Here is a 12,621-nt window from a genome sequence, read left to right on the forward strand (position 1 = left end):
TTTCAAAATAACCCGGAATAACCCTGAATCTAAAACGGCAAAAGACATTGAATTCTTCAACGAATTTACTTTGTACACAGTTCCTCCCCACAGTTGCTATTGAAACTAAAAAAAAATATTTACAAAACAACAATATTTAATTTCTCTAACCTTAAAATAGTTCGGTGAAAATTTTCTACTCTTTTGGCGGAGGAGAAAAAGGACAATACGTTCGAATATCTAACAAATTTATGATCAGAGTTATCCATCGATATGTAAAAAAAACCTAAGAATTTTTTCAAAGTTAAAAAAAAAGGAAAATAATTTAGAACAAAGAAAATCACACTTCCGAAGTGACAGCTATTTCGAATTTCCAGATCCCATGGAATAAAACGATTTCAATTGGTCTAAAAAAAATCCAAACAGTATAAAATTAGTTTACTTATTAACAGAGTTTTGTAAATCTATTTCAAGGTTTTTTACGCCTATTTTAAGGGTTTTTCGCCTATTTTAAGGGTTTATTTCGCTTTTCTTTCAACTTTCGTATAAGCCTTCGACGTTCACATTCGCTATACATTCTCTTCTCTCTTGTTTCGCCAGTGACGCGGGACTTAGGTTAATGGTTGGTGTCTTAACTTAAACTTAAAGCCTAGGAGAGGTTTGTTTAAACTTAAAAGTCGCCGTCGGGATGCAGGTCAAATCTGGGAGGGAAAGCACCGAAGGCGTCGGCAAAGTTGGGCTTGTACTACTTTTTGCATTGAATTTCTAAATTACAGGCGTTGCTTCCGACTCAGCGATTCGACTTTTTGAGCACTGGTTACTGGTTAACCTGTTTTAATGTAGGTAACAGGACTATTGACAAAAAAATAAGCATGTGAATAGTCTTTCCTATGTGATTTTTAACGCCGAATCGAATGGTACAACTTCTAACACTATTGGACTTACAGCTAAAAAGTTACGGGTTCGATACTCCTCTTGTGTGTATATATATAGGCCTGTAAATAGTCAATCTCACACAGGGGAGTATCGAACCCGTAACATTCCAACTGTAAGTCAGATAGTGCTAGACGCTAAAAGGTAACAAAGGAGATAAATAAAAAGCGGTGATATTAATTTAATGTAATTTACATTAAGGTTTATTTATAAATAATTAAAATTAATTATTTTAAATAAAGCACTACTTATACATATTTCTTCCTAGAAATAGCCGCTACACGTACCTTGTTAGCGTGGTCCAGGGCGATTTCCAGTTCATTGATGTCAGCCTCGAGCTTCTTCTTCATGCGCAGGGCCTCAGCCTTGCCCTTAGCCTCGGCTTCCAGGGATGCTTGCATCGAGTCCAGGGCACGTTGGTGGTTCTTGCGCGTGTTCTCGAATTCCTCTTCCAGGAGAAAAAGGTGTAAAACTAATTTACTGGTGATTTGGACAGTAATTTGTCTGCAAAAAGTGACAGAACAAACCAATTTCTGCAAAGATCGAAGTAAAACTGATTGCCTATTGATTTGGACAACAACCTTTTTGTGTTCGACGTTTAAGCGAGTGAATAGTGTAAACTATAAATGTCAAGTGGGGTGGCGAGGGAGAAAAAGGACAATACGTTCGAATATCTAACAAATTTATGATCAGAGTTATCCATCAAAATGTAAAAAAAAACCTAAGAATTTTATCAAAGTTAAAAAAAAAGGAAAATAATTTAGAACAAAGAAAATCACACTTCCGAAGTGACAGCTATTTCGAATTTCCAGATCCCATGGAATAAAACCATTTCAATTGGTCTAAAAAAATTTCAAACAGTATGAAATTAGTTTACTTATTAACAGAGTTTTGTAAATCTATTTCAAGGTTTTTTACGCCTAATATAAGGGTTTTTCGCCTATTTTAAGAGTTTCTTTCGCTTTTCTTTCAACTTTCGTATAAGCCTTCGACGTTCACATTCGCTATACATTCTCTTCTCTCTTGTTTCGCCAGTGACGCGGGACTTAGGTTAATGGTTGGTGTCTTAACTTAAACTTAAAGCCTAGGAGAGGTTTGTTTAAACTTAAAAGTCGCCGTCGGGATGGAGGTCAAATCTGGGAGGGAAAGCACCGAAGGCATCGGCAAAGTTGGGCTTGGGTCTGTGTCCCTGTGGAAAACGAATCAGAACGGGGAAGATTAGATAAAGAATTTATTATGATATAAACAATTATACATACATGTTATCCTCTACTGAATACTCAGTAACTTTGTGAAGAAGGCCCAAGGCCAATCACTCACTATCAGGTAGACCTGACAGATAGACCTTTTCAGGCGTACCTGTCAGGTCTACCTGATAGTGAGTATGCTCATCAGGTATCAGGTTAGGTTAGGTCTACCTGATAGTGGCTGACCCAATACAAATGGAATAAGGTCAATTTTTAACTTGTGAACTCATCAAAAAAATAAATAAAACAGGTCTACACGTACACAAATCTGTGTTAAATTTCTATACTATGTGCACTGGGCTAACCATGTGATTTTTCTGATCAAGAAAAGTCGTACGAAAAGTCAGGCTTAAGTGAATACCATATTCTATGAAGAGAAAAAGTGTACTCCTATGAACAAAGTGCAGTCATTGCAAAGTGACATAATGTCCAACACAAGGCAAAGTGTACAATTAAGGTAAAAACCAGGGCAAATTGTGTGACATACTATCAAGTTCAAGGCAAAGTGTACTATAAGGTCAAAACCAAGGCACTATCGAAAGGATATAAGGGAGAAATAATTTTCAAAACCCCTGTGCTTGTAGAGTGCAAAGTGGGAGGATTCAAGTGGGACAACATGCGAAGTAAAATAAAATCAAACTCTAGCTAGGAGTTGTAAAATATTGAACAAAGTGGTCATTGCAAAGTGACATAATGTCCAACACAAGGCAAAGTGTACAATTAAGGTAAAAACCAGGGCAAATTGTGTGAAATACTATCAAGTTCAAGGCAAAGTATACTATAAGGTCAAAACCAAGGCACTATCGAAGGGAGAAATAATTTTCAAAACCCCTGTAGAGTGCAAAGTGGGAGGATTCAAGTGGGACAACATGCGAAGTAAAATAAAATCAAACTCTAGCTAGGAGTTGTAAAATAATCGTCAGGACGTCAGGCAAGGGGGGAAAATAGGTAACGATCTATGCTACAGAATGTGGGAGGAAAACTCGTTTGGACTGACTGAAATTCGTGTAGAAATTACTTAATTACGGACGTTTGCCAGGTAAACAGGAGTGCGTGGCTTTAATTATGGGTGCATAGAAGCTTAGGTTTTACAGTCAGAAACATAATGATCTATTGGACGTTCGCCAGGTAAACAGGAGTGCGTGGCTTCAATTATGGGTGCATAGAAGCTTAGGTTTTACAGTCAGAAACATAATGATCTATGGCTATGCCAAAATAATATGGGGAGAAAGACTAGTTCGGGTCGACTGGATTCAGCGCACGAAAAGCTAAGAAACAGGCACGTCGGTGTATAAAAGCATAGGTTTTACAGTCAGAAATTATCCTACCTTTATCGTAAAAATACGCTAGACACTTAAAACACCACAAATAATAAGGTCAAAACCAAGGCACTATCGAAAGGATAGAAGGGAGAAATAATTTTCAAAACCCCTGTAGAGTGCTTGTAGAGTGCAAAGTGGGAGGATTCAAGTGGGACAACATGCGAAGTAAAATAAAATCAAACTCTAGCTAGGAGTTGTAAAATAATCGTCAGGACGTCAGGCAAGGGGGGAAAATAGGTAACGATCTATGCTACAGAATGTGGGAGGAAAACTCGTTTGGACTGACTGAAATCCGTGTAGAAATTACTTAATTATGGACGTTTGCCAGGTAAACAGGAGTGCGTGGCTTTAATTATGGGTGCATAGAAGCTTAGGTTTTACAGTCAGAAACATAATGATCTATGGCTATGCCAAAATAATATGGGGGAAAGACTAGTTCGGGCCGACTGGATTCAGCGCACGAAAAGCTAAGAAACAGATACGTCGGTGTATAAAAGCATAGGTTTTACAGTCAGAAATTATCCTACCTTTATCGTAAAAATACGCAAGACACTTAAAACACCACAAAAACTGTCTAAACACACAGGAGCAAAGTCTAAATAGAAAGTGGAAAATTTGCCAGAAATATTCTATGGGTTCTGGGCATAATAAGAAAGGTCCAGGGTTCAAAAAGACCATAAAATCGGGCGTTCCTGTGCGCCAAATTTCCACCACTAACACAATGGCTTTAGGTGAGCTTGGGTCTTCATTTATTTGATAAATCCCACCACTCCCACCAGATATTTGTGGTTTTTCGATAAAAATATCACATGGAAAGAACACGGAAAAAGACAGGGGCATGTTCTTGGTTTTTGTGCCATGCCATTAAAAAACACAGAAATTTGATTTAGGGACGATAAGTCCTTCGATTTAGGGACGATAAGTCCCTCCATCACTAATCGGCTACAGCTAAAACAAGTTACTCATAATATATTACTATTTTCATTTGAAAATCGGAACGTAAAAAGGGCTTTCATCCAAGGGTACTTTCATGCTTGGAAGAAAAATTCTAAAAGAGGAACACGTTTCGAAAAAATTCAGAAAAGTGCAAAAAAGGGAGGGGCGTGTGTCGCATATCACATTCGGAAACAAAAGGGGTTTCTCTCTATCGGAAGTCGAAGGAACACGAAAAAAGTCGAAGTAACACGAACACTTACGGAAAATCTCTTTTATTCGGGAATTATGTTTAGAAAACTTAAAATTAGAATTGTTTGGGCGAAGAATGGAGTGGATAGAATTAAGCTAGAAGGCCGGACTTGGGTGATTTCACACTGGGCGGCTGAAAGGGAAAGGTAGGTTACACGGTATAGTTACTTGGGGATGGAAGCTATAAAAGGACGGCCTTTAGACGTTTCTCAAATATCGAGAAATCACTTTCAGGGATTTGTAGCAAATAGTAAAAGATAATCACGTTTAGTCAGATTAATATGAGTAAGGAATTTGTCCCCGAATTGATTTTGAAACCCGTATTACTGAAAACATTATCAGCTATGAAGTTACATTCAGCCCCTATGATTGTCCTATAGGTATGACTTTCTTCCTATTGTTACAGTTGATTTTTCATTTTACAATTCTCTACACTACATTGTAAAGTGACAAAGGAAATATCGATTACTTTATTAATAAAAGTAGAGCATTACATTGTATTAAAAAAAGGAATTTTAATTTTATTGCTTAAAATGCTCGCCACAAAATAAATATCCTTCCCCGCTTGACACACAATACCAAATATGGAAGGATTGCCTGTAGAAGTTTCTCAAATGTCGAGAAATTAGGAATGTTAAATTGTGTTAAGCACACTCAAATGCTTGTCACAAATATCGTTCCCCAATTATTACACCTAGATAAATTTTATAACCTGACTTGGACTCGAACCACCAACCTCCAGATCTAGAGTCCACCGTGCTAACCACTACACCACTGAGGTTGATATTACATTGTACAATATCGCATTATTACTCTAAACGGATTTTTTTTTTTCCAAAAAAGAAGGAGTACTACTTATTTATATAACCTTCTAACTGCACCATTTCCTCACATCTTCACACTCAATCACTCTCATCTTCTCTCTTGAACCTCTCACTCTCATAATTCATTGCATAAAGGGGTCTCAGATAATGTCCCCTAAGACCTTAATTATCAAAATGAAGTTTAAATTTATAACGGCACCCCCTGTCCCCAAATTCAGCGGTTCACAACTTACCAGTGGGCTAGATCCCCTCGCTACGGAACCTCCTTTCGTCCGGATTTTGGATACAGCTTGTTCGGCTAGGTCGGCTCTCTCTTCAGCCTCCTCCAGCTCTTGTTGGGCCTTACGGAATTTGGCCAGGTTGAGGGCAGCGATTTCTTCCTGTAATTCGAGAGGGGAGGGGGAATTGTGGACGTGAGTAAAATAAATCCTCAATTTAATATAAATAAATAAAATAAATGCCGTTTCTTTGAGTTATTTTATCACAACTTTGGTGCTCGCTGAAGCAACAATGCTGCAATGATTTTTCAAATATCTTAATAATCCAAAATTCCAAACATCCAATGTTTATCTAAAATGCTGAGGAGAATTTTGGACGTGAGCAAAATAAATCCTCAATTTAATATAAATAAATAAAATAAATGCCGTTTCTTTGAGTTATTTTATCACAACTTTGATGCTCGCTGAAGCAACAATGCTGCAATGATTTTTCAAATATCTTAATAATCCAAAATTCCAAACATCCAATGTTTATCTAAAATGCTGGCACCAATCGCTATGCGCATTTATATTACGTAGCTGCTCATTGTCCTCACGAGACTGAGTGGGCCGTGACTGAGCCGGTCACGGAATCAATCATTTGCATGCTTTTTTTCTACCCGCCGGGAATCGAACCCGGATCTCCCGCGTGCAAGGCGAGCGCAGAGACCATTACGACATGGGAGCTTTATATTGTTATGTTATGAAAAATTGCCTTCAATCGAGTGATCGCTGTACGACAAACTATATACCATTGATGTCAATAATTTTTTCATTACTATTTACAAAAATGGTTCCAAAACAAAAATCTTGTTTGTTACTTTTTTTCCCCCTCAGTTCAAAATTTTAATCGGTTTATTGAAAATTCGAAAATTAATGAGTTAAAAAAAAGGATACTTACAGCCTCTTCGATCTGTCTCTTGTAGGTCTTGATCTTCTGCTGTAGCTTGTCGACCAGGTCTTGCATTCGCTCGTGGTTCTTTCTGTCTTCCTCGGCCTGGAAACTCAACTCCTTGATTCTGCGCTCGGTTTTGCGCAAGTTCTTCTGCGCGTCGGCGTGGCGTCTCTGTTCTCCGTCCAGTTCGTTTTCCAGTTCCCGCACGCGTTGCTCCAACTTCTGGATGGCCTTCTTGCCTCCCTTCAGGGCGTTGTTCTCGGCCTCGTCCAGTCGGATCTGCGCAAAAGGAGAAAAAAAACTTGGTTAATTAAGGGGACAAAAATAAGGGGTGAAACGTATTTAACAAGCAGAATCATTTCGTCGAAAAAATTATAAGTACGGTAACTTTGTGACCATATCAATAGTGTAGGGATAATTTTGATGACAGATTTGATAACAAAATAAAATTAACTGAAGTACATAACAAAATCATGAACAATCAGACTTCGAAATCTTTCAATTGGATAGTGATAGTGAAGTAATCAATGACACATTTTATTTTATACAGTTAAAAAGACGTCTTGATTCAAAGGCTCCAAGATACCTACATAACTCAAGAGAAAAAACGGTGATACTTTGAACAAATTAAAATGGACGTGACCAACTTTTGGTAAGCTAGTTTACCACGAGATCACTCCCTGTAATATTTTAATAACACCAAGTTCACTTCCGTAGTAATATATGAGACATTGTTTAGACTGCTGGAGTAAAGGGACTTTTCAGTCCTATCCCAGCAGGATAAACAAGGTATATTCTATTCTCTTACCTGTAGTTCCTTGATCTGTGTCTCCAGTGCCTTGCGCAGTTTCTCCTGTGTCTGGGCGTGGTCCTGTTCGGCTCTCAGCTCATCAGCCAGTCGCGCCGCGTCCACCATCGCCTTCTTCGCCTTCTCCTCGGAGTTCTTCGCTTCGTTCAACAGCTCGTCCAGATCGGAGTGCAGGGTTTGGAGTTCGCCTTCCAGCTTGCGTTTGGCGGCCGATATGGACGTGGCCTGGGCGGACAATTCGTTCAGTTGCTCGTGAGCGTCGGCCAGCTCGGTCTCGGCTTGACGGCGGCCTGAGGGAATGGAAATAGAATAATAGATTAGATTGAGAATAGAACAGAATAGTGTAGAATAATAGATTAAGAAATAGAACAGAATAGTGTAGAATAATAGATTAAGAAATAGAACAGAATAGTGTAGATTTAGAAAAAGGAGTTTTAATTGTGTTAAGCATAAATGATTGTCACAAATAGTGTTCCCCAATGACTGAAACCACCAACCTTCATATCCAAATTCCAACGCGTTAACCACTGCACCACTGAGGTTGGTTAATATACATTAGGGTGGTTTTAAAAACATTGATGTCTGTTAAGGTGGGGGTGAAAATACAACACTAATAGGTAATTTTTGGCAAAAATTAAATGGTATATTAAAGAAGAAAAAATGGTGAACTAGGAGCTAGGTGGTGGTGACAAAACGAGACTGATACTACTAAAAATTACAGCGTTGCCAAAAGGTATCTCAAACAATGTCATTATACATAGGTACCACCTAGCAAGTCTTGTACTTTTTTTTTACCTTAGCAGGTTTTAACAAATGGACTACTATAGAAGATGTTTACTCCTCAGGTTTTAACAAATGCACTACTATAGAAGATGTTTACTCATCTTCTATCAGCTATACACCGGGGTGATGGTCAGGACTAGCCATGTTTAATTGGCTAGTCCTGAACCGCAGACAACCATCGTGAGGACTTGTGCTTGTTCTTTTCAAGAGAGAGAACCCTTTGAAACTATCAGTTAGCTAGGCTGGTTAGGGTTAGCTGTTCTTCTCCCTGTTTATAGTCCCACAGCTAGACACTAATCTACTCTTCGTTTTACATCCCCTACCTAACTAGACAAATATGAGCCCTATTTCCGCGCTTACCTCGGTCAGCTTGTTCCAGGAGTTGGCGCGATTCTTCCAGTTCGTTTTGGAGCGCGTTGGCGCGTCGCTCTACAATGCCCAGTTGTTCTCTCGCGTCGTCTCTAGCGCGCTGTTCCTCTTCCAGGGCGGTCTGCACGTCCTTCAGTTGTTGCTGGTAGCGCTTGATGTTCTTCTGGGCTTCAGCGTTGGCCTGCGCGAGGAAAGATGAAGAGATAGGGGGGGGAGGTTAGAGATAGGGGAGGAAAAGATGGAGAGATAGGTAACATCATTTTACAGATGCCGACCAAATTTGTTTAGATCCTACTGTAAATGCATCTTTAAGTTAAGCAACCACCAGCATTGACGAAGCTACATATTGATTGATTGATTGAACAAAATTATAGTAGATATATATTCTAATCTAATCTAAATCGTGAACTATTTGTGGTGAATCTGAGAGCCTCTTCACGATTTTTGTGAATCTCACACCATTACTAAGAACCTCCTTCATGATCATGAATTCTGTCTCCATTACTACAATTTTCATTTCTTTTTTGCACTTGTAATGCCGCCACTGGAGCGATATTTCTTACCTATATTGTCTTTTCAACTTTTCTTCTTTTACTTAACGTTTAATTTGTAATTTATACTTAAATTATGAACAGTATATCAAAAAAGAGGTGCTCTATTAAACTGTTGGTATAGTGGAACAACTTGTTCTAAGCTGACAGTCTAAATAAATAATAATAATAATGATAATAAAGTGCTTATTTATACTGCTCGCATAGGACTGTAAAGTCCCTTTACTCCAGCAGTTGGCTACTACTATTATTGTGGTCAAATTCTCAAAGTTTAGTCGGATTTTTTAGAAAGCGTAGACATTTTTGAACGCGGCCATAAAAAAACTATACTTCTATTAGAATTAGAAAGCGAATTAGAATGAAGCTATTCTGATTTTTTTAATGGAATTAGAAAGCTTTGAAATTCGAAGGTAAGTCAAAGCGATAAGTTATGGAGATTGGTAGTAAAGCAAGATTAGGGGACCCGAATGAGACAGTGGGATTTCGTCGATTTTCAGTCAGGAATATTTTAGTCCCTGTTAAGTCCGATTTTTCTACCCCCATATTGTTCCTCTTCCTTCTCTTGGATGCGGCGGTCGATTTCTTGACGGACTTGGGACAGTTCCAGTTGAGCGCGGAGCACCTGAAGGAATAGAATAGAGTAGAATTGAATTGAAATGGTAAGGACAGGAATTGAATTGAAATGGTAAGGCGAGGAATTGAATTGAAATGGTAAGGCGAGGAATTGAATTGAAATGGTAAGGCAAGGAATTGTATCGAAATGGTGTGTTTGGAATGAAATATATTTTTTATACCTTGTTTTTACTACCAGCATAGGACTGAAAAGTCTCTTTCCACTGGCAGTTTAAACAACTTCAGTATATGCTGGCAGTAAAAACATGAGTTTCCCTTGAAAGTGTCGATAAAGTAAATGAAACTCCGAGTCGAGATAATGGAAGCATCCATCGTTAAGCATAACTTAAGTAAAATGGTATTTACAAAGGATGTTTAATTTAAATAAAAGCAATAATACTTTCTGCTTAAAGTTTCTTTTCTCTCGCTAAATTGATTTTTTTTTTTTTTTTTTTTTTCAAATAGGTACTTGAATTTTCTTTGTTTTTCTCCCTAAATCTATTTAATTTTTTCAAATTCTCACCTTGTTTTCTTCTTGTTCCAGAGCGGCTTCGGCCTCCTCCAGGGCGGCCTGGAGCTCGTCCTTCTCCACCTCCAGACGTTTGCGGGCCTTCTCCACCTCGTGGATGTTGCGACCTCCCTCTCCAATCTGGTCGAGCAAGTCCTTGACTTCATCTGTGGGGGATGAGAGGACGGGAAATTTTTTAGGAGAGGCTCGGGGATCTTCTTCTTTTTCTTCGCCTTTTCCCGTGTACAGATGGGGTCGGCGTTTTTCGTCAGCCTCTCAATCAGACCTAACTCAGGTGATTGCTTTGGGCTGACTTTTAGTTTTGGCTACAAATTTTAAGAGTGGGTGACCTTCGCACTCAACGTTTGCTATTTCGTTTGCAAGGGAAATTCAGGCTGGTATACTCCCTGTTTAAAGTCCCCCAGCCAGAAAAACTCACAGGGATACCAACCACGAAAAATAAATAAAATCAACCGATCACGAAACTTTATTTGACCCAATGTCTTATCTCCGTCTGGAGATACATTCATTAGGCGTGGTTCGGAGATATTTTAAATAACTGGTCTACTTCAGACCCTATTTAAACAGGAAAAGGCTAAGAAAAATATCTGTACTCCAGGCATGTGGAAGAAAGTAGATAAAGTTGGTTGTTTGGGTAATTATTCAGAAGCCACGACAATACAAAAGGAAGCTTATTTTTATGTTTAACCTAACCCTAAAATAATACTGTTCACTGCTCAAGTTGTGAAAGCTCCTTTTTGCGTTTAGATTTCGTAGATAACACTGGTCGCTGATCATTTGTGACAGCTTCTTTTTGTAGAAATTTCCTACTGACGTGACTTCTGAACAAGTACTGTTGTATGTTATGTACTTTTTCGTTTGAAAATCCAATCCAAGGAGCACTCCTTGTTTACTAATTTCTTGAAATTCCTTAGTGCTGGTACTACTTACCAGCCAAGTTCTTGTTCTCGCGACGTACAGCCTCCAGTTGTTCCTGAGCCTCCTCATATGCTCCCTTAAGTCTGAACAGCTCGGTGGAGTAGTTTCTGCATTCCTTCTGGGAGGCGTCCAATTCAGCAGCCAGATCGTCGACCTAGGAGAAAGAAGGAAAGTTATTGACGATGTCCCAAAGGTCTTGAAAGATATTGGCAGAGAATACCTTAGGGAATAACCCCACCCTTTATTAAACTTTGGTTCCTCAATTTATATTTGTTTTATGTATATTTTATGTAAATAATCAAATCAATTATTCGTGGTGAAACAATAGCCTCTTCACAACTTTGTGAGTATCACAGTATTACAAGTCTTTCATTTACTCAATCATCATATTTATAATCACTCGTTTCTTTGACTTGTAATGCCGCCACTGGTCGGTACTCGATTAAATTAGCTACTCAATTGTCCTCACGAAGCTGAGTGCACCCCGAACGCCAAGCACAGAGCCGAAAAAACTTCGACCGGCTGAGAATAGAACCCGGGACCTTCGAAGCCGAGTGTGATGCCTTTTCGGCCCCGGAGGTTGCTTGGGTATATTCTATTCTATTTAGGAAAAAGGTACAAATAAAGGCTATTGGTACATATTAGGAAAAAGTCCTTCCCGACCGGGAATCGAACCCGCGACTCAACGCTTCCAAGTATATTTACCTTGAGCTTCCATTCTCCAATGATCTTGTCGATGGCCTTGGCCTTCTTCTCGGCGGCGTTAGCGATGGCGTTGGCACGGTCAACCTCCAGTTGCAGATCCTCCACTTCGGTAGCCAGACGCTGCTTGGTCTTCTCCAGAGCGATGACCTTCTGGTTGAGAGACTCGATGGTCTCTTCAGCCTCGGCCAGACGGGCTTGCAGCTTGCGTCTGGGGAAAAAAAGTGGGTAAGGGTGTTTAAGCGATTTTTCATTTAAAAAAGGAATAAACAGAAGACAATACAGAGTGTTTATAAAGTCCAGAGACCCCTGAATAATTTTTGAATCGCTAAAGATGAAAAACTGAAATTTAGAGTAGTGTTTTTTTTACCATTTTTGAAGTACTCGCCAAATTTTGGCCGGAGCCAGTGTCGGTCCCAGAAGGGTCAACTTCAAAATCTTAATAGGAACCCTAGTTGTGACACACCATGTTAAACACCATAAAAAAAAACGAAATTCTTTGGTACAGTTTGAGCTCGATCCGACAACCAGGGCCGGAGTTGTGGCCTATTCAAATTTTCATTTTTCCATGTTCTCCCGCCAGTAGAGGAAGCACCAAAAATGGGAAACCCTTATGTTTGTAGTCGTTGTTCCATTGCTACGAAAAAAAACGGCGGTGGAACACTCATCTTTAAAAAAAAAAAAAAAAAAAAAAAAAAAAAAAAAAC

General features: G+C 39.0%; 1 protein-coding gene across 1 annotated transcript in view; it reads right to left on the minus strand.

The window, feature by feature from the left end:
• Window positions 1-1,576: 1,576 nt before the first annotated feature.
• Window positions 1,577-12,621, minus strand: part of LOC103512418 (myosin heavy chain, muscle-like) — a 39,192-nt gene continuing 28,147 nt past the window's right edge. Inside the window, exons 14-22 of the mRNA XM_026825880.1 lie at window positions 11,918-12,256; window positions 11,225-11,366; window positions 10,289-10,440; window positions 9,691-9,775; window positions 8,594-8,812; window positions 7,451-7,740; window positions 6,649-6,921; window positions 5,724-5,870; window positions 1,577-2,101 (exon numbers count right to left, since the gene is read on the minus strand). Of these exons, the coding sequence (XP_026681681.1) occupies window positions 2,018-2,101; window positions 5,724-5,870; window positions 6,649-6,921; window positions 7,451-7,740; window positions 8,594-8,812; window positions 9,691-9,775; window positions 10,289-10,440; window positions 11,225-11,366; window positions 11,918-12,256 (1,731 nt within the window). The 3' untranslated portion in view covers window positions 1,577-2,017. The remainder of the gene's footprint in view (window positions 2,102-5,723; window positions 5,871-6,648; window positions 6,922-7,450; window positions 7,741-8,593; window positions 8,813-9,690; window positions 9,776-10,288; window positions 10,441-11,224; window positions 11,367-11,917; window positions 12,257-12,621) is intronic.

This window comes from Diaphorina citri, unplaced genomic scaffold (genome assembly GCF_000475195.1).
Source record: "Diaphorina citri unplaced genomic scaffold, Diaci psyllid genome assembly version 1.1 scaffold834, whole genome shotgun sequence".
Lineage (NCBI taxonomy): Eukaryota > Metazoa > Arthropoda > Insecta > Hemiptera > Psyllidae > Diaphorina > Diaphorina citri.